The 27,133-nt window shown below is 33.1% G+C and overlaps 1 protein-coding gene and 2 long non-coding RNA genes across 3 annotated transcripts; 2 read left to right on the top strand and 1 right to left on the bottom strand.

The window, feature by feature from the left end:
* Nucleotides 1-71: 71 nt before the first annotated feature.
* On the top strand, nt 72-25,938 carry LOC124456460 (serine/threonine-protein kinase/endoribonuclease IRE1-like; the record flags this gene model as incomplete). The annotated part of the gene is made up of 5 exons (XM_047006905.1): nt 72-453; nt 3,908-3,982; nt 20,575-20,646; nt 24,451-25,160; nt 25,240-25,938. Coding segments are annotated over 5 exons (1,887 nt in total), but the record flags the coding sequence as incomplete, so codon positions are not given.
* On the top strand, nt 10,910-11,789 carry LOC124456492. The gene is made up of 2 exons (XR_006952312.1): nt 10,910-11,094; nt 11,749-11,789. It is a non-coding gene; the product is annotated as an uncharacterized LOC124456492 (long non-coding RNA).
* LOC124456493 lies at nt 18,025-18,378 on the bottom strand. Its single transcript, XR_006952313.1, has 2 exons — nt 18,347-18,378; nt 18,025-18,218 (listed from the first exon to the last, which is right to left on the bottom strand). It is a non-coding gene; the product is annotated as an uncharacterized LOC124456493 (long non-coding RNA).
* Nucleotides 25,939-27,133: the final 1,195 nt, after the last annotated feature.

The raw sequence follows: 27,133 nt of genomic DNA on the forward strand, positions 1-27,133 counted from the left end.
GATTGGTGTTTTGTGAAACTGGAAACTACTACAAAGCTATAGAGTTTCACGAAAAAGCTCTGGAAATTCGAAAACAATCGTTAGGTCCAAATCATGTTGATGTTGCTGGGTCTTTAAACAATCTTGGTAATGTGCTTGAAAAAACTGTAAACTACGACAAAGCTAGAGAGTTTTACAAAAAAGCTCTGGAAATTCGAAAACAAACCTTTGGTCCAAATCATAATGATGTCGCTGCATCTTTAAAAAATCTCGGTTTGCTTTATGATAAAACAGGAAAACACGACAAAGCTAAAAAATTTTTTGAAAAATCTGTAGAAGTTCGAAAACTGAATGTGCCAGGTGAAGACCATACTCAGGTCACTGAAGAAACTGAAATATATGAGTCTCAGAAATCCCAGAGTTTATTTCCAGTTCCAAGTTATGCTCATGTTTCTCTGTCATCAAAAGATTTTGGTAAGTTTGTAGGTGTTATATACGACATAATGATGGTGGCTCATTTGCGATAATGATATTTAGTTCAAATGCAACTCCAGACAAATTTCACCCCATATTTTTTTCTCCAAATAAAAAATGAAGATTCTTAGAAACATTTTGTTGTATATTTGAGCATTTTTGGTTTGGTATAAGTTGTTTAATTTTAACGCTAAATTTAGCCACCGGATGCGATTTTTACAAATGGGTCGTGACGTCATAAGATGTTCCCACCTCGCTAGTTTATTATATTACTATAAACGAATGCCAGCATGGAGCATCAATTTTTTAAAATTTTGTGTCGAAAAACGCGTTTTATTCCGAAAAATTTGTCAAAAGTATCCAAAAGATAACTATCAATACAAATATTGGTTAATAAATCTTTGGACGACGCAATTTTGTCATAAAGTTCATCAACGAAGTTTTTTGACGCCGACAGCTATGAATATAAATAGTAGTCAAATGTATTCTGGCGCTCTTGTGCTAAATGTTGGACACTTCGATTATTAAAATAAGCTTGAAAATGTGAAACTCTTGACGATGAAGCTTTCTGCATTGATGTCTCGACCACAGGTGTTGTTGTAACTTGTAATATTCACGGAGTTGCTGAGAATATCGTAACTATTAACCATTTTCTATATAAAGACATTACTGAACTGGAGAATCAGTTCTTTAGGGAAAATATACTGGGACTAAGTCTTTCATCCGTCAAATCAAAAGGTACATAAATGACAAAGGCATTAATATTACTGTCATATTCAATTCATGTTTTTTATGTCTAACTCGAACTATTTGAGATCCGTAGTTTATTGATGGCTTTTAATATATTTCACTCGGCTACGTATACATACAAATTTCATATAAGAATACAAAAAAATTTGGCCATAATGAATCTAGGGTCCTAGATTTTAGTGGTTCATTGACATACAAATTGTTTTATGTGAAGACTGGGTTATTCATTTTAGTTGTAGACAAAGAAAAGAGCCAAAGCAATAATTAAAACGCAGTTGGGATTCATATTTACATTAATCAACCAAAAGAATAATTCAAAAATCTACCTATAAACTAAAAACATGTACATAAATCCCGCTCTAAAGAACAGTGAGATGGAAACAAAACATTTTAATGAAACAAACATTGCTCAAGATATATAACAGCTATAAACTTATTGTTAGTTGTAAGATTCAAATACAACATTGCACCAATTTAGAGATAAAAATATTCCATATACCTGGTGTCTATTTCAAAGTGACTCATAGAATTAAAGAATAAATTTAAAATTTTAAAGATCATCTTATAATATAAAGGTATCAAAAATGAAACACACTTGAGTATTTGACATCTTAGAAAAATTATTATTCCACCAAACCCAGCTCTGTGAAAATTATGTATTCAAAAAATCATAAACTGAAAGATTGACAAACATTAGAATAAAATCAGGATGATTTTAAAACAGACATATTTCAGCATGCTATGCCATTTTCAGTGTATTACTTTTTGCAGCAAGAAAATTTTATGTCGTTTATACATGTCACAGATATTAAATTACAGGAGTGGAAATAGAAATTTAATTACAAGTTAAAATTAGACCTATAATGTATTTGTTTGCTGAGATCTAGTTTTATCAAGTTGTTTAATATAAAGCATAAATAAATGATTTGAGTAATAAAGATAGCAAAAGCGTGCCAAAACATGTGTCTACATATTATCAAATCGTGGTCTGTATTAAATGTACAACTGCTATTTTGCTACTAATAAATTATTGAAACTACATTGACATAGCGTGACTGACATTGATGCCAAATATTATTATAGCAATTACAGTCATTATGTATAAAGGTGTTGCACATGATTTTTTCAATCAATTCGATCACTTCTTCCCTTGTTTATTCCTTACGCTCATCTATTTTCCAGGAATACAGTTCAACTTCTTTTCATAACTGATAATAATTTGCGACGACGAGTTGATTGTTTAATGAAAGTATAGCGCCTAGGTAGGAGTAAACAAGCCACATATAGCGATAAAATTTCAATGTTTGACCGAACTCTCTTAATTGCCTCGACTCCGTAAGGAAAGGCAGCCTTCTGAACAAATTGAGTGATTCGGAAAGGATTCAATATACATTAAAGGAAAGAATCGTCAACGAGAAATGAATTCGAACTTCGAAGTAGCTATTAATTAAGCAACCATTCATTTGCTCTGTTTAGGAACAAAATTCGTCTATTTTCTACGCTTTTGGGTGCTTGCGTATTCTTTAGGAAACTTTTGAATATATATATATACTATGTATGACGACAATGCATGATTAAATATTTCCAGACTTTTCTTTTACATCCATCAGTAATTAAACAACAACGCTAAAAAATGTGTTAATGTCTGTGTCTGCTTACAATTTTGGTTTTTTGACAGGTTGCATAAAATTGCATAAAGTTGTAATAGTTTCCTTATCCTCAAAACAGACAGTCAACAGCAACGGACTTTAGCAACTTTTTCTTATAATTACTAAGAAACTCGACTGAGATTGGCGACAACTGTTCGTTAACACTTGTCTGAATTCATTACAACGCCCTTAATAATCGAGTGTGAGGTCTTTACGGAGAAATATCTGACTGATGTTTTTTGTACTGACCGAGCCCATTAGGGTGAGGTTTGTGCTAAAAACAGAGGTCTGAGATTTCCTAATAAAGACCGAGCAGGCGAGGTTAATAAAAAATCAAGTAGCTATATGGTATTATTTGACCTGAAACGAAGTTTTCTTTTCTTTTTCTATCTTTTCTGTTTTGCAAGGACTGGCTTTAACTCCTCTAGTTTTTGCCATCTGAAAATAAATAGTTTGAAATTGTGTCACCTAGATAATAAAACCCACTTTTCGAGTGTTCTTTTTTGACTTACATTCATACCATGATTTTTTGTGTTGTTTTTATTTTGGTTTTACAAAACACTTGCTGTTTGCTTCATGAAGTTTTGGTTAAACACAAGATAATAGACACTCCGTATATAGTAAACATTTAATCCAGATAAATAATGTTTACTATATACAGTGTCTATTGTCTTGTATTTTATCAAACTTCTCTTTGGCTGTCGTAATTCATGAAGTTTCTTTATCTACATTTGTTGGTAATCTTACGCCTAATGAAAGCTGGTTCATTACGTAAAAATATTTACTGCCCTCTCAATATTTCCAACTGTAAGGTCATTTTATTACTTGAAAATGTCAGTCATGTAAAACAGTGCGTAATATATGTATAAGACATTTTGGAGCTAATGGGCAAAACGAAATGAAATTTATAGGTTTAAAAAGCTACTGTCCAAAACTTTCAAATTTATTTTTGTTATTTCTTTTCGAACGCTAGCTGTAAATTCATTTTTTTACTTGTTGTCAAAATAGAAATACACAGCTTGTGTGGATAACGCTTTTTAAAATATTGTTCACAGAATTCACAAGTGGTGATGATGCTAATGCTAAAGATGTCGGAAATTCTCCTGGTGTTGAAAATACAGAAGAACAAGGTATGCCTTTCAATTTTATTTTATTTTATATATATTGCAAAACCTAAGCATATTTGTTTTGTATTGTATCACAAATCAAGTCATTTGATTGGTATTTATGTGCTTTTATGAAGATTTATATTATTTGATAATATGCATAATGTACGTATACAGTGTTGCACTTTCGGACTCTAAACGTTTGTTTATTACGTATGTTCAATACTGTATTAATGACTTAAATTTTCCTTTTGCGAACGGCAACTAATTTAAATGTACTGTGTGCCGACGGCAGTGCTCAGCAGAACTTGATAAGTCTTTGTTTATGTCTATAAATACTGCGTAGCAGCAAAGTGTGGCGCAACTCTTTTTATAAAGTGCTCAAATTGACTACAATTCATAAGTTGTATTGAAGAAAAAATATTATAATAAATGGACTAAAAGCTTTTAAAACAAATCTTAACGTAATGTACACCATGCAGGTCGACCCTGCATTTAAGAGATGTTCAGGTTAGACCAACTGTTTTAAAAGTGCTAGTGTTTGATTACGTTAATTACTACTTTCTTTGTTAGAGTACAGGAGATTAGTTGGAGTATAACTTTTTCCAGATAGAAATTAATTTTTTTTGCTACTGGTTTACAGCATCGAAAGTGTTGAAACATATAAAAAATCATCACCAAGTCCAAGTTCTAATAAAAAATTACTTCAAATTCATTCTTCAATCAACCTTTTACATTAACAAATTTTATAAGATATATTAATTTTTTCATTACATATCTAAGCAACACTGAATGGTAACAATTGCGGCTGATTTTTTCTGTTTTAACCATGACAGTAAAATCTTGACCCTTCACAATTTATATTTGAAGCACATTATCAGTCAGTTGAAATTAAAAGGAGACATGAGGTGATAATGACATCATGTAATCTATTTTTTCAAAGTTACGTTTATTTGCATTCTGCTTGTTTAATCATAAAAACTTCTTAACGAACTATCCTTTGGATATACTGTCATACTTCACATTTGCACCACCATTCATACATTACCTAGCTAATAACATTGAAAATTATGCAAAGAACGGCCACCATCAAATCGACTTGCTCAATATACTTCAATAAATAAGAATTCCTGTTCATTGTAATAAAATACATCAAACTCATATGGAAAATGAGCAAATTTGACGATGTGGATTTTCAAAGTTCCACAATAAAAAGAAAGCTATTTACAATTTTCATTATGACAAATGTAGCATTAAATTTCACATTTATTAAACGATCATCTAAATTCTAAATTTACTGAAAAATACAAGTTTTTTTCCAACTCTATCCTTGCTAAGTATACTGGAGATTACCTCTTCAGTGTGAACATCATTCAAAAGTCCACAAAGATCATTTTCTAGGTTAGATTTGAATTTTGAATACTTTTTACTTGAAATTGCATTTTGAAAGGTGCATAAAGCATAAAAGTTGCTGTATCAGTTTTTTCTACTAGAAAATTTCACAAAATAGATAAGCAAACAACGTTACTAATGCAAAACATAAAAACAAAGACTTTATTCATTGATTTAAAAAAATTTCTCCTACTGATCTCAAAATAAATAAATATAATTTTTTGGACTATATTAGAAAAACAAGAGAGTCGAAAAATCTCATTTATGATTCAAGCTGTGTCTTAATTGACGATTGTCAATAGGCTTAATAACCTCAATTAAAAAGTGCATGTCAATCAGACCAAGCCACTTACGACATAAGCCACCCGATTGAGTAAGAATAACGATGCTGCGAAAATATCGCTTACAGAATTTAATGGCTGTATCATGTTTTCTGAGATTTTGTAAAACGAACTACTTAATAGGGGACCAAAACTATAACTTTTTTGGGTTTGGGGAGGGGGTGTTTAATAGCGCTGCTAAAATATCGCTTACAGAACTCAATCGCTGTATTATGTTTTCTTAGATAATGTAGCACGGACCACTGTAGATAGGGCTAAACGATAACATTTAGTGAGGTGGGTGAGAACATTTTTAATAACACTGCTGCTGAAAATATCGCTCACAGAACCCAATGGCTGTATCACGTTTCCTCAGATTTTGTAGCACGGACCACTGTATAGAGAACCAAAACTATAAATTTTAGTGAGGTGGGGTAAATTTGTTTTTCTTCTCTGTCATCATAATTTATTCACCTCCTACAGCTTTACTTCAACATCTTATGATAACTTAGTGATTATTGTTATTAAGTTTTAGGTTTAATCTTAACAGATTTCGATTTCATCATTAAGTAGTTTATGATTATTTGCAAATAACTTTACAAATCGCAAAACATAAAAACAACGACTTTATTCATTGATTTCAATAAATTACTCCCATCGATCTCAAAATAAATAAATGTAATTATTTGGACTATATTAGAATAGCAAGTGAGTCCAAAAATGTCATTTATGATTCAAACTGTGTCTTAATTAATGATTGTCAACTGGCTAAATAACCTCCATTGAAAAGTGCACTTGTATCGGCTCAAGGCACTTGCGACTTAATTCACAAGATTGAGCAAGAATGTCGCTGCTGCTTAAATATCGCTTACAGAACTCAACGGCTGTATCATTGTTTCTCAGATCTTGTAGCACCAACCACTATATAGAGGGCCGAAGTTATAACTTTAGTAGTTTGTGGAAGGCGTGTTTATAAACGTTGCTGATGAAATATCGCTAATAGAACTCAATGTCTGAATCATGTTTTCTCAAATAATGTAGCACGGACCACTATATAGAGGGACGAAAATAAAACGTTTAGTTGGGTGGGTGGGGGGGGTCTTTAAAAACGCTGCTGCTGAAATATCGCTCACAGAATTCAAGGGCTGTATCATGTTTTCTCACATATTGTAGCACGGACCGCTGTATAGAAGACCGAAACTAGAACTTTTAGTGGCGAGGGGAGATAATGTTAAAAAAACGCTGCTGCTGTAATATCGCTTACAGTACTCAATGGCTGTATCATGTTTTCTCTGATATTGTAACACTGACCACTATATAGAGGATCGAAAATAGAACGTTTAGTTGGATGGGGGAGTGCGTGTTTAATAACGCTGCTAATGAAATATCGCCTACAGAACTTAATGGCTATATCATGCTTCCTCAGATATTGAAGCCGGAAGTTCGATCATTTGCTTGCATCGTTCGTGTTGCTTATCTTGTCAATTATATTATACTTTAGCACTACAACCTCATGATTACTTTCACATGTTTCTAAAATGAAAATTTTCATGATAACAAAAATCCTGACACAATAGACCCAAGACAGACAAATTATTTCTTGTAAATAAACCATCATATGCTTAATAAAATAACTGAAAACTGCAAAAACCATTTTCAATTTGGCAAAGGTAAAACAATACCAGCAATGTTGCATGAGAATAAGAAAAACAGGAGGTAGGGCTTGAGTTTGCAGAAATATCGATAATGAGGTTCACTCTACCAAGGTGAATAAGAGAAACAGTACGTGTCAGATAATTTAGAGTTAAAGCATAAAATGTCTATAAAACGATAGTTTGGCAGCCTGTTATATTCTTTAATTGAACAGAAATTTTAATATGACAACGAAGTTTCTCTACTATCTTATGCGTATCTCTTTTCGTTCTCAAGATATTGAAAGTTTTATTATGTTTGATTCATCTAACTTGTGACGTCACATTGTATATTGAGAATACGAATTATTCGGTACATTTGCTAAAACTTTTCTTCAACTTTGCAGAGTTTCTTCCTTTGTGATGTGTTAATGATATAAAATACTACCTACTATTATCAACGTAAAGTTGTCAGGAAAATGAAGTGTATTTTAAACATGGCAGCGACTCATTTTTCATACAATATGATGTCACAAGTTAGATAAATTGGTAATAGCAAGGACTTCACTTCAGTATTTTTAGAATGAAAGAGTCATACATAAAAGGTTTTAGAAAGCATTCATTTGAAAAGCTCTGGTCAATGTAAATATAATTTAACTAGCAAAGTTTTCGTTTCATTGGCACTTTAATGGGGTTCAAACAAGGTTTGAGAGAATAATTGTTGAGTTTTCGCTGTTGATCGAACTTCAACGTTCATATTTGGTATCAAACATAAGATAGTCCATCTAAAAGACGAGTGTCGAGAATGGAAAGAAAAATTGAATGAAGCTATTTTGTTATCTTCTGCTGTAAACAAATTCTTAGACTCTAAAAATATGCTCTCAAAATTTAAATTTAAAATTTTCGAAAAACGTAAGGTTATTTCCTAAAAAAAATATATGAAATTACTGCAGAAAGAAGTTTTTGTGATTAATTGTATGGTATAGGCTAACCTCAAATGTTGCCAGATTTGATTTTACAATTAAAGAACTTATGATTTGTCTAATGGTTGTTGATAAGTTTTTTCAAAAATGTACGGTAGCTAATGATATCCTTTCCTGATTGGGAAAGTTTATAAGCTTTTTGACGTATTAATTTCGTTTTTTTCACCCTTGAATGTAATATTTTATCTAATTTTTTTAGACTTGGTGTTGCAAGAGTGGAAATACATTGATGAATCAACGAAACATAGAGAATTGTTTTTAAAACTGATTAAATATGGACGCATTTCCAGTGTTGAGGTTAAAGTGGTGGGCAATGTACGAGTAATTTTCTCAGAAGAGTTTTGCATTGGCAAAGGAAGTGGTGCAACCCGTGTTTATCTTGGACTGGGTAAGGATGGTTACGGTAAAGCAGTGAAACAAATACGTCGAGATAGCTACATCCAGTTTGCGCTGCACGAAAAGAAAGTTTTGAATAAATTCAACGCAAGAAATTCGAAATATGTTGTAAATTATTCTTTCCTAGAGGAAGAGACTGGAACAGAATATGTTTATTTGATATTAGACTTATGTGAAGAATCATTGGAGAGTTTTGTCAAGTCTTCTAGTTTACATGATCTTCAAAAAGCTCTTCCCAAAATTCTTAGACAAATTTTGCAAGGATTAGCTGATCTTCATAGCGGCCCGAATCCTATTCTTCATCGTGATTTAAAGCCCGCCAATGTTCTCCGAGACACACAAGACAACTTTCTTATAGCTGACTTTGGCATTAGTCGAATATTGGAAAACGATTCTACGACACATGAAAGCAATCCTAACACGGGAACTGAGTATTGGATTGCTCCTGAATCATATTGTGAAGATAAAGATACAGTTGATACGGGACGGTACAAGAAAGCGTCTGATGTAATGGTAAGTGCAGGAATATAACCATTTGCACGACATGCATGTATAAAGTCAATTTGTAACATTAAATTGTTAATCTTTTTAGAATGCAGGAATGGTAGCTTATTATATTGCAACAAAAGGTAAACACCCGTTTGGAACTAAACCGTATAGACTGATGAACATGCTGAATGGAAAACCTGTTGGCTTGGAGGAAATCAAGGATGAAACACTGAAAGACCTTCTATCGTGGATGTTAAACCGAGAACCCAAAGACAGACCATCGGCTAACGAGGCGTTAAAACATCCATTTCTTATGTCGGATGACGAGAAATTTGACTTATTATGTAAAGTTGGAAATCTTCAGCAGATTAAGACAAATGATCCCCTGTGTAGTGTCGTTCAACAATTGAATAGTGAATCCTCAGATTGGAAAAGTAAAATAGACCGTGATGTTTATGACTATTTTAGAACGGACGTGGTGACTGGAAAGATTTTTACATATGACTCTTCATGGACAGAATGTTTAAGACTTATTCGAAATATTAACCAACATTGGAACGATCGACCACGGCCAAAGCCTCAACCAGAACCATTTTATAAGATTGGCGATCACAAGGCGTATATTCTCAAAAAATTCCCCAATCTCCCTGTTCGAGTGCATGCTACTGTGAGGTCAAATGAAGAATGGAAAAACAATCCAGATCTCAAGAACTTTTTCAATTTCACTGAAAAGAAACCACATCAAAAATAAGCAGTTTTTAAACAGTAAAAACAGTTTGTGAAAAGGCAAGTGAACAGGAAAGATACCGTGTAAAATAGAATTAACTCAGATTGGAAAAGACAAGTAAATTTTTTACGTATATGATTATTTTGATTGTTGGCTGTCATTGAAAGATTGATTGATTGCGACCAGTACAAAAACCATCCATTTTATAAAGTCGATGATCCTAGGGAGTTCTTTTTGAAATCCCAGTTTGGGTACGTGCGGCTGTCTGGTGAATTGACGAATTAAAAAACAACCCAGAACTTAAGAACTTTTTCAGTTTTTAATGAAAGCGAACCACGATGAAAAGTTTACTGACAGGAAAACAATTAACAAGTCAACGATACGGTAGTTAAAGGATTTATTTTATAGATGTAAAGTAGCAAAACACTTTTGACGACGTATTTGGATGATACATAATCACATTTCTGCATCTAGCTTACATTATTGAATGATATAATATCTGATTATTTAAATTTTATTCTCAATTGCTTTTGTTGAAGACGCATGACATTTAAAGTCAACTTTATAAAATACAAAATAAAACTCTTATACGATAGTAAATGGTATTTCTAGAGTTTCAATATTACCAAGATCCCGTTTATTAGAGTATTAAAAGGCAGTGATAATGGTTAATGCCAAAAGCACAATTAAATGGACTTAAGCTCTGAATTTAGTAAACATTAATTATCTGAAGAGACTAAACAAAGGCAATTAAAAAACAAACGAAGCCTTTTCAGCAAATAAAGAGTGAATCCGGTATAACACGCAGCTTAAAAGTCTGGTCTTGCACTCGTTTCGCTCATTCTAAATGTGTATAACTCAGAGTTCTAAACTTTATAGTGCGGAAGATAGCCAACTTAGATTTCTTTCTGTGCTATCTAATAATGGATGCGGTATGATGTTGTTGTACACTGTTCTACACATAATGATAATAATATCTGAGATCGTCGCCATTTTTGTTTCCAGACATACACTAATAATCTATACCAAGGATTATTTAAATACAATGAACAACAGACCTGAAAAATACAACAAATTTTCAAGAGAGCAAATTGATGCTCTTAATTACTATTTTGAGAATGGCATGAAATCTACTCTTTGCTTTGAGCTGATAAAAACAGCCGCCGAAGAAACGTCGTTGCCTGCGGACAAAGTCAAGGTGAGAAGACCTCTTCTTTAGTTGTCAGCCGTCTTTTAAAAATTTTTCTGTAAGCAGTAAACCAACAATGAAACCAACGCTATCAAATCAAAGCCATACGTATCTCAATCACATCCCTAAATTTGTATTTCTATTCCACAGTATGAAGTTCTACTTTAAACTTTCCTTTTTTTCAAAAATGACATTCTTATAATGTGTTGTGATATACAATAGACATCCTTTATGTACAGAGTTATAGGCTGTGAAACACAGTAATTGGTGCTGCTTTATTGTAACACTTGATGTTATAATGTCTGTAAAATTTTCAAAAAATATGTCTGATACTGCATGTTTTGAAATTATTCAAAAGCTTCTTCACAACTGACATTATGCTTTTTTCAGAAATGGAAAAGCAACAAAGTTGCTTCTGTCAAAAGAAAATATCAATCTAATAATTCAGAGTCACCCCTACCCTCATGTAATCCACCAAAAGTCCCCAAACCACCACCCAGATTACGGGGGTCACACGGATATAATCTATTTAGCTCAGAATTTTTTAAATCAAGTGAATGAAATATGAAAATCACATTAGTATCATCAATAAGGGTTTAAGGATTGTTACCCATCAAGAATTTGCTATGATGAAAGCCTTGACAAATTTATCCATTGTTGCAGATGAAGTAAAGGGGTTGTCTGACCTGAGTGAAAAAAATAAATTGGCTTCTGTCAAATGGATTGGTCTTGGAGAATCTGAGCAAAATAAATACATACTGAAAGCTTATGACATAAAAAACAACCCAGTGACATTAGATGATGCTCAAAGAACAAAATTGGTTGATCAGCATATGAAACTTTTAGCTGAGGAGGTAACCGTCGTTTTAATAAATTAATTTTGCAATGAATAGCGGAGGTAGCATTAAGTAATTAGAAGAAATTAGAATAGTCCATTGATTGGGGAGACTTTAGTCTTTGGAAATGTTCATAATTCATGGTATTTTCATAAAGGAAGTTTATATTGCCTTAACATTGGATGCATTTCTAATAGTGTTATCTTGAGTAAAACTCTTTGTTTTGAGCATGTATTTTTTGTGCAAACATGGTTGCAGTGAATACCAGATAAAAAGTCATTTCTTATTGCAAACTTGTTTTTCTTTTGGCCTGAAATTTGACTTAAACGTCATCTGTCATGAAAATTTTTTTGTATTCTGGTTGTGTGGAATGTATCAGTTGAACTGTTTCATCAGGCTATAAAAGAATTAATGAAGAAATGATTTAATAATAATAAACTATATTTAATTGTAGTATGAAGTTCAAAGTTTGTGTGAAATTGAAAATTTGTACAGTTACTTAGTGCTGTGAAAAGTGATTGTAAAATACTTTTGGTTCCAAGAAGATTAATAAAGCTCTGGAAAATCAAAAACAATGGTTAAGTCCAAATCATGTTGACGTCGCTACATCTTTAAACAATCTTGGTATGGTGTATTATGATACTGAAAACTACGACAAAGCTATAGAGTTTTACGAAAAAGCTCTAGAAATTCGAAAACAATCTTTAGGTCCAAGTCATGTTAAAGTCGCTGCCTCTTTACACAATCTTGGTTTGGTTTTTGAAAAAACTGGAAAGTACGACGAAGCTAAAGAGGTTTACGAAAATGCTCTGGAAATTCGAGAACAATCATTAGGTCCAAATCATGTTGATGTCGCTGCGTCTTTACACAATCTTGGTATGGTGTATTATGATATTGGAAAGTACAACAAAGCGATAGAGTTTTACGAAAAAGCTCTAGACATTTGTAAACAATCGTTAGGTCCAAATCATGTTGATGTCGCTGCGTCTTTAAACATTCTTGGTTTGGTGTATTATGATACTGGATACTACGACAAAGCTATAGAGTTTTACGAAAAAGCTCTAGAAATTCGAAAACGATCGTTAGGTCCAAATCATGTTGATGTCGCTGCATCTTTGCACAATCTTGGATTGGTCTTTGAAAAAACTGGAAAGTACGACGAAGCTAAAGAGTTTCACGAAAAAGCTCTGGAAATTCGAAAACTGAATGTGCCAGGTGAAGACCATACTCATCCCACTGCGTCTTTGAGCAAGTTTCGTAGGATGTACGAAGAAACTGAAGAATATGAGTCTCAAAAAACTCAGAGTAAATTTCCAGTATTAAATCATGCTCATGTTTCTCTGTCATCAAAATATTTTGGTAAGTTTGTAGGTATTATATACAACATAATGTTGGTTGCTCATTAGCGATAATGATAATTTGTTAAAGTGCAACTCCGACTAAATTTCACCCCATCGTTTTTTCGCCAAATAAAAAATATACATTCTTAGAAACATTTTCGTGTAAGATTGAGCTGTTTTGGTTTGGTATAAGTTGTTTAAATTTAACGCTAAATTTCGCCCCTGGATGCGAAGTTTTACAAATGGTCGTGACGTCATAAGATGTTCCTACCTCGCTAGTTTATTATAATACAATAAACAAATGCCAGCATGGAGCATTAATATTGTTAAATTTTGTGTTGAAAAACGCGTTTTATTCTGCAAATTTGGCAAAAGTATCAAAACGATAACTATCAAGACAAGTATTGGTTAAAGGGGAACTCCACCCTCACATAATTTTCGTCTTAAAAGTTCCATTTTTCTGCAAAGGTTACTATATTTTGAAATTTTTACATCAGCTATTTTATTTTTGACAAAATCGCGTCTTCGAGTGCGCTATTTGACCTGTTTTGTGGTTTAGCAGCGTGGGCACAGAAAGCGTCAGCGGAAATTATTTTGACGTCGTATCGTCAAACCGATTTACAGTTTACAACAAAGTAAAATGATAACGCACAGCCTAGCACAAAAAACAAAACAATCGCTTATAATGGCTTTTTTGGAAGAACCACGTCCTAATTCACCAATCGAGAGTGAAATGGAAGACAATCCAGCAAACAATATTCGGCCATATCAGTTTGAGCCCGAATGGCTGGCCGATGAACACGAAGAAGCTCACCAGTTTGAGGACAACGAAGAACAGGAATTTGTGTATATTGAGGATGAACCTCGGCGCGACAATCTTGAATGGTGAGTAATAAAATGTATATTATTCTAGACCACTGTTTCGATCTCGAAAAAACGTTTTCAGTTTTTGATGTTGACCACGTCCACACACACATAATACATCAGATTTTAAAGTTTTTATTGTAAGATACAATCGTTTTTGAAATATAGACATTTACTTTTCAAGATCCTTTCTTTTGACATATTCAGGTGTCAATGTGGTAACTTCCAAATAATGGACAATAACGAGGAATGTTTATGCTGTAAAAAGTTTTGCAATATTTGTGACAAAAATGTAGAGGCAGTAGAAACGAACGAGACCACTGAAGTCCCTTTGTGCATTACACAACATCCTGGTTTTGAGCCTGTTTGTCTTAACAGGTGGGTTTTACAAACAGCTTGCTACCTGTACAAGCAGCAATATGAGGTAGCATATGATGGGCCCGAAGACAAACTGTACCGCCATATTGCATATAGACAGTTGACAAGATGGTGCTGGGGTATCTTGGGTAGAGAAGTAAGAGTCGTCTTGCCATCATGTGGAGTTACTCGCATTAGAGAAACATTTCCTCCACCTGGCCCTGCAGAGGAATTTCAATTTGAAGGCTTCCACTATGCTGGTTTTGCTATGTTAATATTTAAGAATGAATGTACAAAAGTTGTCTTCACTAATGCCACATCATATTATATTCACCACTGACATTTTATGCAAATCTAGACTGATGTTCCTTTACAAGTACTTCTTTCGTGGGTAGACACGATTTAGAAATGTACTTTGGAAGTTCTCGCCATGATGTACAAGTTCAATCTTCTCAGTTTTGCATGCATTCACAACCTCTGCAAGTAGTATATCAACGTACTGGTATTCTTTCTTTTCTTTCATTGCTTTTACAACCCATTGCTTCTTTGTTTTAGCAAAAATCATTGTGTAACGGTCTTGCCCTTTGTTTGTCCCTGACTTAATGACTGCTTTATCACGGTTAATATTTTTGTTGTGATCTGTGAGTTCGGGCTACCATTCCAGGAAATGAAAAATGCTCTCGCTTTGGGCAGTATTTCAGTAAAAGGGAATGGTAAACCTCCAACTCTCCTGTGTGACAAAACTCAGATAGCTTCCGCAGGTCTTTTAGAAGCCTCTCGTCACAAATCACCTTCTCTGCAGCAATATATGCTTGTGAAGTAGGAGATAACCACTTCTTCTGCTTGTTTGTCTTTCTGTTAATTGTTGGTAGCAACATTGATGAAAGTATGTGTTCCCTCTCCAGAAATGCTTGTTGTTGGTTAAGGATAGATTTTTCCACCAATTCTTCGGCATTCTTGTTACAACTTGCAGAGCACCACAAAGATGATTAGAAATGGACTTAATCCAATGGGTCAAGTCATCATTTCCCTTAATGTTAGCCTTCTTTTTTAGTTTTTTCTGACAGATTTAGACAAATGCCACACATTATATTGGTGATCAATATGAGGGTGTTTGTTTTTCATAGCACTGGCAATTTTTGTCTCAAATGTGACTTAAAAAAGGGAAATTATGTATAAATAATTAGGAAACTATAAGTTCATACTTTACGTCAAAGAAACTACACCTAAATTCTATGCACGAAAGGCTAAATTTGCAATGGTTTTATGTAGAATTATTTTCTAACCATATTATATCTAAATTACACAACCATGTTTTATTTGCGCATGCGTATACTCTCTCGTACAACTCTTCCACTCCACGCTGATGACTTGTAGAATTCAAATCAAACTAAAACTTAAGGTAAGTTTCGTTTAGTTTTTAAATCACAGGATGAAAGTAGAAACTTTATTACAAGTTAAAATTAGACCTATAATGTATTTGTTTGCTGAGATCAAGTTTTATCAACTTGCTTGAGATAAAGCATAAATAAATGATTTGATCAATAAAGATAGCAAAGGCTTGACAAAACATGTGTCTACATAATATCAAATCGTGGTCTGTATGAAATGTTTAACTGCTATTTTGCTACTAATAAATTATTGAAACTACATTGACGCACAGAGTAAATTTCAGGGGGCAAAAATTACCCCACTAGTAAGGGGTAAACAAAGGAGTAAATTCTAATATGGGGTAAAAATTGTCCCATATTTCTACTGAGGTAAAATTTTACTGGGGGTAAAAATTACCACTAAAATTATGGTAAACTAATGTTACACAGAATCACCCAATTTTTGGAGTAAAATTCACTAAGAGTAAATGGAAGGGTAAAATCAACCCTTTTGTGTGTAATTGGGTTATCTATTAAGTTGAAAATCGTAAAACATACAGTATGTACGTCAAACACATAAAATGCTCAACTTTACGTATGCACTTAAAATGTACAACTTGTATATGAAACATGTATGAACAAAACTTGTAAATTAAGAACAAAATGTAATGGAAGTATATTTTGTAAATCATCAACTAAAAACTAACTCTTCTAAAAACTACAATTTTCATTTACAAGTGTTTCAAATGTCACACTTTACATGACCCAAATGCATTGAAAACAAAAGATGATGAGGATTTTTGTCTAATTTTTTTTTGTTTACAATGCATTCAGGTCATGTAAAGGTGACGTTGAAACAGGCTTTCAAGAACAAAGATTCAGGAACATTTGTAGTTTATACAAGAGTTAGTTGTTAGTTAATGACTTACAAAATATACTGCCCAGTGTGCGAGTTAATGGTGTGCAATGTGCAACTTGCACAACGTTTTAGCTAAAATGAAAACAATTGCACATCAGTATTTCAAACGATATGCAAAAAAACTCCTTTATTGATTCCTACCACTTAAATTGAAAAAAGTTTTATAGCTTAATCTTTACAGATCTTTACTTTATAAACGAGTGCGCTGCAAGACATTAAAATCTATGTTAACCACACGTCATCTACACACCAGATTTTCGGAGCACTTGGAAATATCCCCCCTTACAGGCAACAACGTTTCCCACCATGCGTTATCAAGCATTTTTGCTCACATTAACGCAACTGGACACACCCCAAACTTAGACGACTTTAAAATAATCTCCTCGTCTAACGATTCTTATGAACTCTTCATTCATGAGAGCCTTCTAATCAATAAATATAAGGAAACTCCATTCCACTTAACCTCTTTTAATTTCTCTTTATTTTACTTCCTAACTTCCTTATCATATAATCCATTTGACATCGCCTCCTTTAGTAGTAATTTAACATATTTTTGTAAATATAATATCTTGTCTTAAAAGACACATGCAACATAAAATTCGGATTGTTATTTTTGTACTTTACATAAAGGTATATCTCCAACTGATAATTCACCAAAGTTTGAGACTCAAAGGATAAATATTTTTGAAGATATAAAGGTTTAAAGTTGCTGCTTTACTGATAACGTATTGAAAATGCCCGACGATCTAACGACGGCTACCGATTGGAAAAAGGTCATTGTGACGTAATAGTTGACATTAGCTAAACGCGGTCAATTGCGCGCTTCGTTCAAAATATATTGGTAACTTCTTAACAACACGACAATTTAGCATTGAAAATATGGTTTATTGAGCCGCATTTATTTGTAAAAACGGTTCTTCTAAGAATCACCAAACGCAGCAAAAGGTTTCTTTCTTTTTTTTCGTTTCCCGAAAACAAGCGCATACGAGATATTTGGATTGAAAAAATCCGACGCAAAAATTGGAAGCCAACAAAGAGCTCAAAATTGTGCTCGCAACATTTCGAGAGTTCGTGCCTCGTGCAAAATTTTGAAGCGATGCAATCAGTAAGATGGACAGCAGGACGGCTTCGCCTTAAGAAGGATGCTGTACCCACGATTTTTGAATACTCTGTGGAACCCACAAGTGTAGCATCTAAAAGGAAGCAGCCAACAAATGTTAGAATTGCATTTGAGAAGAGAAGAAGGCAAGAGGTGAATATTATAGTTATAGTTAGCAATATTCGTTTACATTTATCAAAAACTAAGCTATATAGTATTACCAAATTGAAGACAATTAGATTATTGACGATGTTCTTGTAGAACATGACGACTTTCTTGTGGGCGACGACCACGATGTGTCGACATGGGCTCAAAATGTTTGTGCGTTTTACCTCAAAGGAAGTTTGTCTAAGATAAAAGATGTCAAAATATATGTAGACAGCGAAACACAAACATATACAGTGGTAACTAATTCAGACTAATGTCGTTTGATCTTTTCTGTGTTATTTTAACTCATAGAAAAGTCCTTAACGTACCTTAGAAGCGCAATGTGAAATGCCAAGCAGCCATAACAATCTGTCCGCAAAAACATGTAAGGTCAAGAACCACTTAAACAAAAGTGCCAAATATGATAAGTAGATGTACAGACTTTCCATTTCGGCCGTTTTGATTTTTGTGAAAAATCCAGCAATACGATACTTTTATGCTAAGGTACAGAGGTTGACTTCATTTCAACGAAAATCACAACACACAGACGACGTCATGTGAAACTGAACATTTTAAGGATAGCGCTGTATGGTCTGATACAGAAAGCACGTCGACGATGAGCAATAGCTACAATGGATCAGACTCTCAATGCTCAAATGAGTTAAGCGAAAATGAAGAATCCGACAGTGACAATGCGACGTTAGTACCAACTATCCAGTCACCTGACTATTCCTTACATTGCTTTTCTTTGTTATGTGTTTCTCAGAACGTTACGTTCATCTCTCTGATTCTGATGGTAATTTTTATGTTATAGGGAAGATGCTCAAAATGAGAGAAAATACATAGTGTTTTATAGTTGCCTGAGAAAGTTAGTGCATGAGTCAATGCCCATGTTGTAGTGAAAGCTGTTCCATTGTGACGAAAACGACTGGTAGTATGATTAACGTACTAGTAAAATGTCATTGTGGTTATGTTCGAGACTGGAATAGCAAACCTCTGCTTGGGCGAATGCCTTTAGGTAACTTGGTCTTTTCTGCCAGAATCTTGTTTAGTGGTAGTAGCCCCAGCAAATTTCTTCAATTCCTTCATCACTCAGGCATACAATTTCTGTCAGAGCGTACATATAGCTACATTCAAACAGCGTATTTGATACCCAGTGTTTCAAGTGTTTCGCATATGCACCAAAAGCATCTTCTAGAGTCAATCAGACTTTCTCTGAACATTAACCTTGGAGGAGATGGAAGATGTGATTCGCCTGGACATTGTGCCAATTATGGGTCATATGCCTTCATGGATTTGGAATCTAACAGCATTTTAGACACACAACTTGTTCAGGTAACAATTCTTCAACAACTGTACGTAAAACATGATTAGAATACTCACATAATTATGTTAAACACAGCCATAAAGTAAATAAATTCAATTAAGTTAAAAATACATACGGATAGTTCAAACTACTCTTTATTGTGTCAATATGTAATTTAACTTCTCCACATTAGTTCATTGTTGGGATGTTTTCTGCTTTCCCTTTACCAATTAGAACCTCTACCTAAATCAAGAAATGAGAAAATAAAAATTAAAAATAAATAATTTGTGCTAGTATTCCATATTAACATTTGATAAACATTGTTGCAGCCTTGGATAGTTTTTGTAGTTGTGCTCAACCAATTTGTAAAGATGAAAAGTTGCAATGAATGCCTAACTCCAGTTGTCAATATCAATAGAGCCCCCTTTTCTATTCCAAATTACACAAAGGAAATTAACATTTATTATTTCATTGTAAAATTTAATTATATAATGATATTATATATTATATACAAATGATATATATCGGCATAACAGTTATCAAGTTTTGCTAGGAATTAATTAAATTAAAAGCTCAACGGATACTTACAACTAAATTTGAGTCTGATATTTCACTAGCCAGAACAGTTATGGTTCAAAATGTCAGTAAATAAATAGAAATCTTCATCACTTGGTTCATTATTTTCACAAAATCAGTCGGCCAAGCTACCATTACTCGTTTGTGAACTAATATCCTGACTTTTGTTGTCGAAATCTCTTTAACTTTCGCGAGTTATCCACAGACAGAATTTCTCTATTCTCACAAGCCATCTCGCTAATAGATGGGATCTAGATAAATTTTTACTATATACAGAGTGTCTATTGTCATGTGTTTTACCAAATTACTCTTTGGCAGTCGTAATTCATGAAGTTTATTTATCTACATTTATTTGTACAATTACGCCTGATGAAAGCTGGTCCATTACGTGAAAATATATACTGCACCCTCAATATTTTCAATTCTAAGGTCATTTTATTACTTGAAAATGTCTGTCATGCAAAACAGTGCGTAATATATGTATATGAGATTTTGGAGCTACTGAGCAAAAGGAAATGAAATATATAGCTTTAAAAAGCTACTATCCAAAACAACTTTCCTATTTATTTGTGTTATTTCTTTTCGAGCGCTAGCTGTAAATTCATTTTTTTACTTGTTCTCAAAATAAAAATACACAGCTTGTGTGGATAACGCTTTTTTAAAAATTGTTCGTAGAAATCACAAGTAGTGATGATGCTAATGCTAAAGATGTCGGAAATTCTCCTGGTGTTGAAAATACAGAACAAGGTATGCCTTTCAATTTTATTTTATATCATATATATTGCATAACTTAAGCATATTTGTTTTGTATTGTATCAAAATTCAAGTCATTTGATTAGTATTTTTGTGTTTTTATGAAGATTTATATTATTTGATAATATGCATGATGTATGTATGCAGTGTTGTACTTTCGGAGTCCAAACGTTCGCTTATTACGTATGTTCAGTACTGTATCGACGGGTTAAATTTTCCTTTTGCGAACGACAAATAATTTTAATGTACTGTGTACCAGACGGCAGTGCTCAGCACAACTTGACAAGTCTTTGTTTATCACAATGAATACTGCGTAGGAGCAAAGTGGCGCAACTCTTTTTATAAAATACTCAAATTGACTACATTTCATAAGTTCCATTAAATAAAAAGGATTATAAAAAATAGACTAAAACCTTTTAAAACAAATCTTGAAAATAATGTACACCATCTAGATCAATCCCTGGATTTTAGAAGTGTTCAGGTTAGACCATCTGTTTTAAAATTGCTCGTGTTTGATTACAATAATTACTATTTTCTTTATTAGAGTACAGGAGATTAGTCGGAGTATAATTTTTTTCCAGGTGGAAATTATGTTTTTTGCTCCTAGCTAACAGCATCGAAAGTATTGAAACAATTGAAAAAACATCACCATTAATTTTCTTTAAATACAGTCTTCAATCAACATTTTACATTAACAAATATTATGAAATATATGAGTTTTTTTCATCACATGTCTAAGCAACACTGAATGGTAACATTTGCGGCTGGTTTCATCTGTTTTAATCATGACAGTAAAATCTTGTCACTCCACAATTTGTACTTGAAGCACATTATAGTCAGTTGAAATTAAGATGAGACATGAGGTGATAATGACATCATGCAATCTATTTTTTTTTAAGAACGTTTATTTGTATTCTGCTTGTCTAATCATAAAAACTTCTCAACAAACTATCTTTTGGATATACTGTCATACTTCACGTTTGCACCACCATGCGTACATTACCTAGCTAATACATTGAAAATTAGGCAAAGAACGGCCACCATCAAATCAACTTGCTCAATATACTTCAATAAATAAGAATTCCTGTTCATTGTAAGAAAAATCCTTCGAAATCATATGGAAAATGAGCCAACTTGAGGATGTGAATTCTCAAGGTTCGACAATAAAAAGAAGGCTATTTGAAATTTTCATTATGACAAATGTAGCATTAAATTTCACATTTATTAAACGATTTTCTAAATTCTAAATTTACAGAAAATTACAAGTTTTTTTGAGCTCTCTCCTTGCTAAGTATACTGGAGATTACCTCTTCAGTGTGAACATCATTCAAAAGTCCACAAAGATCATTTTCTAGCTTAGAATTACATTTTCAATACTTTTACTTAAAATTGTATTTTGAAACTTGCATAGAGCATAAAAGTTGCTGTATCCGTTTTTTCTACTAGAAAATTTCCCAAAATAGATAAGCAAATAACGTTACTAATCGCAAAACATAAAAACAACGACTTTATTTATTGATTTCAAAAAATTACTCCCACTGATCTCAAAATAAATAAATATAATTATTTGGACTATATTAGAAGAGCAAGTGACTCCAAAAATCTCATTTATGATTCAAACTGTGTCTTAATTGATGATTGTCAACTGGCTTGATGACCTCCATTAAAAAGTGCACGTCAATCAGTTCAAGCTACTTACGACTTAAGCCACCCGATTGAGCAAGAGTATCACTACCGCTTAAATATCGCTTACAGAACTCGCTGGCTGTATCATGTTTTCTTACATATTTTAGCACTGACCACTGTATAGAGGGCCGAAACTATAACTTTTGGTGGGTTGGGGGAGTGGGTGTTTAATAACTTTGCTGATGAAATATTGCTTACAGAGCTTAATGGCTGTTTTCTCAGATATTGTAGCACGGACCACTGTATAGAGGATCAAGACTAGAGTGTTAAATGGGTGGGAGAGGGGGGTATTCATATTTTCAATTGTGGTCCAATTATTTCTTGTGAATACCAACGTATTCTACATTTGACATAATGCAAATATAGTTAAACAAATAGACCAATAAATAGACAGTTAGATGGCTAGATATAAAATTGATTTGAAAATTTTATGTGAAAGCATGGAAATGATTTGCTCAATTGCTCTCTTTAACTTTATTTATAAGAGATCTCCAAAGGAGCGTTCTATTATACGAGAAAGTTTTTCAAATTAGTAAAACGTGATTGTGGTAGCCAAAGAAAATTGAAATGTTCTGCATCCCACATAAAATGCAAAAAAGATGTTACAAAATTCAAAGCCGGAAGTTCGATCATTTGCTTGCATCGTTTGTGTTGTTTATCTTGTCAATTATTTTATACTTTAGCACCACAAAATCATGATTTCTGTCACATGTTTCTAAAACAGACAAGAATCTTATCGAAAGGGCTGAAAGATGTGATAAGAATTTACATCGCTTACTTTTTTTGTGGTGTTAAATATTTATTGAATTGCATGATTCCTTTTCCACCTGAGTAAAAATTTCATCAAAAAAGAAATTTTCTCGATAACGGAAACCCTGGCACAATAGACACAAGACAGACAAATTGTTTCTTGTAAATAAACCATCATATGCTTAGTAAAATAATTGAAAAATGCAAAAACCATCTTCAATTTGGCAAAGGAAAACAATACCAGCAATGTTGCCCGAGAATAAGAAAAACAGGAGGTAGGGCTTGAGTTTGCAGAAATAAAGATAACGAGGCTCAATTTACCAAGGTGAATAAGAGAAACAGTACGTGTCAGATAATTTACAGCTTAAAATACCTATAAAACGAAAATTTTGCAGCCTGTGTTATTCTTTTTTTGAGTAGAAATTTTAATATGACAACGGAACTTCTCTACTAGTTTATGCGTATCTCTTTTCGTTCTCAAGATATTGAAGCTTTTATTATGTTCGATTCATCTATCTTGTGACGTCACATTGCATAATAAGAACTAGAATTATTCGGTACATTTGCTAATACTTTACTTCACCTTTGCAGAGTGTCTTTCTTTGTGATGTGGTAATGATATAAAATACTGCCTACTATTATCAACCTAAAGTTGTCAGGAAAATGATGTGTATTTAAAACATGGCAGCGACTCATTTTGCATGCAATATGATGTCAAAAGTTAGATAAACTGGCACTAGCAAGGACTTCACTTCAGTATTTTTAGAATGAAAGAGTCATACATAAAAGGTTTTAGTAAGCATTCATTTCAAAGTTCTGGTCAATATAAATATTATGTAACTAGCAAAGTTTTTGTTTAATTGGCACTTTAACGATGTTCAAACAAAGTTTGAGAGAATAATTGTTGGTTTTTTGCTGTTGATCGAACTTCAATGTTCATATTTAATATCAAACATAAGATAGTGTATCTAAATAGTGAGTGTCGAGAATGGAAAGAAAAATTAAATGAAGCTGTTTTGTTATCTTCTGCTGTAAAAAAATTTTAGACTCTAAAAAATATGCTCTAGAAATTTAAATTTAATATTTTCCAAAATTTTAAGGTTATTTCTTTAAAAAATATATGAATTTACTGCAAAAAGAAGTTTTTGTGATTTATTGTATGGTATAAGCTAACCTCAGATGTTGCCAGATTTGATTGTACAATTAAAGAACTTATGATTTGTTTAATGGTTGCTGATAGGTTTTTTCAAAAATGTGCGGTAGCTAATAATATCCTTTCCTGATTGGGAAAGTTTAAGCTATTTTGACGTATTAATTTCGTTTCCTTCACTCTTGAATGTAATATTTTATCTATTTTTTTAGAATTGGTGTCGCAAGAGTGGAAATACATTGATGAATCAACGAAACATAGAGAATTGTTTTTAAAGTTGATTGAATATGGACGCAATTCCAGTGTTGAGGTTAAAGTGGTGGGTAATGTACGAGTAATTTTCTCAGAAGAGTTTTGCATTGGCAAAGGAAGTGATGGAACACGTGTTTATCTTGGACTGGGTAAGGATGGTTACGGTAAAGCAGTGAAACAAATACGTCGAGATTGCTACAGCCAGCTTGCTCTACACGAAAAGAAAATTTTGAATAAATTCAACGCAAGAAATTCGAAATATGTTGTGAATTATTCTTTCCTAGAGGAAGAGACTGGAACAGAATATGTATATTTGATATTAGACTTATGTGAAGAATCATTGGAGAGTTTCGTAGAATCTTCTACTTTACATGATCTTCAAAAAGCTCTTCCCGAAATTCTCAGACAAATTTTGCAAGGATTAGCTGATCTTCATAGCGGCCTAAATCCTATTCTTCATCGTGATTTAAAGCCCACCAATGTTCTTCGAGATTCACAAGGCAAATTTCTGATAGCTGATTTTGGCATTAGTCGAATATTGAATAATGATTGTACGACATATGAAAGCAAGCCTAACACGGGAACTGAGTATTGGATTGCTCCTGAATCATATTGTGAAGATAAAGATACAGTCGATAAAGGACGGTACAAGAAAGAGTCTGATGTAATGGTAGGTGCAGGAATATAACCATTTGCACGACATGCATGTATACAGTCAATTTGTATCATTACATTGTTAATCTTTTTAGAATGCAGGAATGGTAACATATTATATTGCAACAAAAGGAAAACACCCGTTTGGAACTAAACGGCATAGATTGGACAATATGTTAAATGGACTTCCTGTTGGCTTGGACGAAATCAAGGATGAAATACTGAAAAACCTTTTGTTGTGGATGTTAAACCGAGAACCCGAAGACAGGCCATCAGCCAATGAGGCGTTAACACATCCATTTCTTATGTCGGATGACGAGAAATTTGACTTATTATGTATAGTTGGAAATCTTCAGCAAATTAAGACAAATGATTCCCACTCAATTGTTGTTAAACAATTGAATAGCGAGTCCTCAGATTGGAAAAGTAAAATAGACAGTGATGTTTATGATTATTTTAGAACGGACGTGGTGACTGGAAAGATTTTTACATATGACTCTTCATGGACAGAATGTTTAAGACTTATTCGAAATATTAACCAACATTGGAACGATCGACCACGGCCAAAACCTCAATCAGAACCATTTTATAAGATTGGCGATCACAAGGCGTATATTCTCAAAAAATTTCCCAATCTCACTGTTCGAGTGCATGCTACTGTGAGGTCCAATAAAGAATTGAAAAACAATCCAGATCTAAAGAACTTTTTCAATTTCAGTGAAAAGAAACCACATCAAAGATGAACAGTTTTTAAACAGTAAAAACAGTTTGTGAAAAGGCAAGTGAACAGGAAAGACACCGTGTCAAATAGAATTTACTCAGATTGGAAAAGACAAATAAATTTTTTACGTATATGATTATTTTGATTGTTGGCTTTCATTGACAGATCGATTGATTGCGACAAGAACTAAAACCATCCATTTATAAACTCGATGATCCTAAGGAGTTCTTTTTGAAATCCCAGTTCGGGTACGTGCGGCTGTCTGATGTAATGACGAATTGAAAAACAACCCAGAACTTAAGAACTTTTTCAATTTTTAATGAAAGCGAACCACAATGAAAAGTTTACTGACAAGAAAACAAATAACAAATCAACGATACGGTAGTTAAAGGTTTTATTTTATAGATGTAAAATAGCAAAACACTTTTCACGACGTATTTGGATGATGTATAATCACATGATGGTGTATAACTTTCTCGACAACTTCACGATCATATAGTGGATGGTCAATTGAAAGAACAAGTTGATGCCTAAGGTTTACGGGAGGCCACGGCGTTTCAGCACTTAGTTCAAATCTGTTTCAACTTTGTATATTCCTGAGGCAAAATATAACCTGTAAGTAATTGTAAATTTAGGGTTTCCAGCATTTTCATTCGTAAAATTTCATGGATACAAAAACTCCAACGTATTTGAATTAGGCCATCTATTAAAATAATATTCGGCCATCCAAACACGGAAGTCATTAAAGTTTATATGACCAATTACCATATTCTCACCAAAGATAGGGCGTGAAAAAAAAACAATTCAAATGATGTAGTATCAATGAAAAATTTTTTGAAATTCAAGAACATGTCCAAACATGCAAAAAATTAAGAATTTTTGAAATCATCAGTTTTACGGTAGCAATTCCAACATCACTATTTTATAAAACATTACGACTTTTTTCGTTAACTACAATGAACGCTTGTGTAGCCGTTTGGTAACTGTAACAGTCAAGACAACGCAATTTATGATGTGGGATCGAGGCTTGCCCTTGTCATTGACATTTAAGTTCTACCAACTTTGTCATATTCTTTTCTTGTACGATATATTTATGATTATTATAGACATCAACAATTGAAGACCATTAAGTCATACTTGTATGGTCTGACTTTGAATGGAGATCACAAATTCATTGAAGACCACTACGTCATACTTGTAGGGTTATGAAGCCTTGCGCAAATTTTTTCATAGTGTAAGGTTGATTCCATAGAATTTCCTCTAACAAA

Source organism: Xenia sp. Carnegie-2017, unplaced genomic scaffold, assembly GCF_021976095.1.
Source record: "Xenia sp. Carnegie-2017 unplaced genomic scaffold, XeniaSp_v1 HiC_scaffold_5, whole genome shotgun sequence".
Taxonomy (NCBI): Eukaryota; Metazoa; Cnidaria; class Anthozoa; order Malacalcyonacea; family Xeniidae; genus Xenia; species Xenia sp. Carnegie-2017.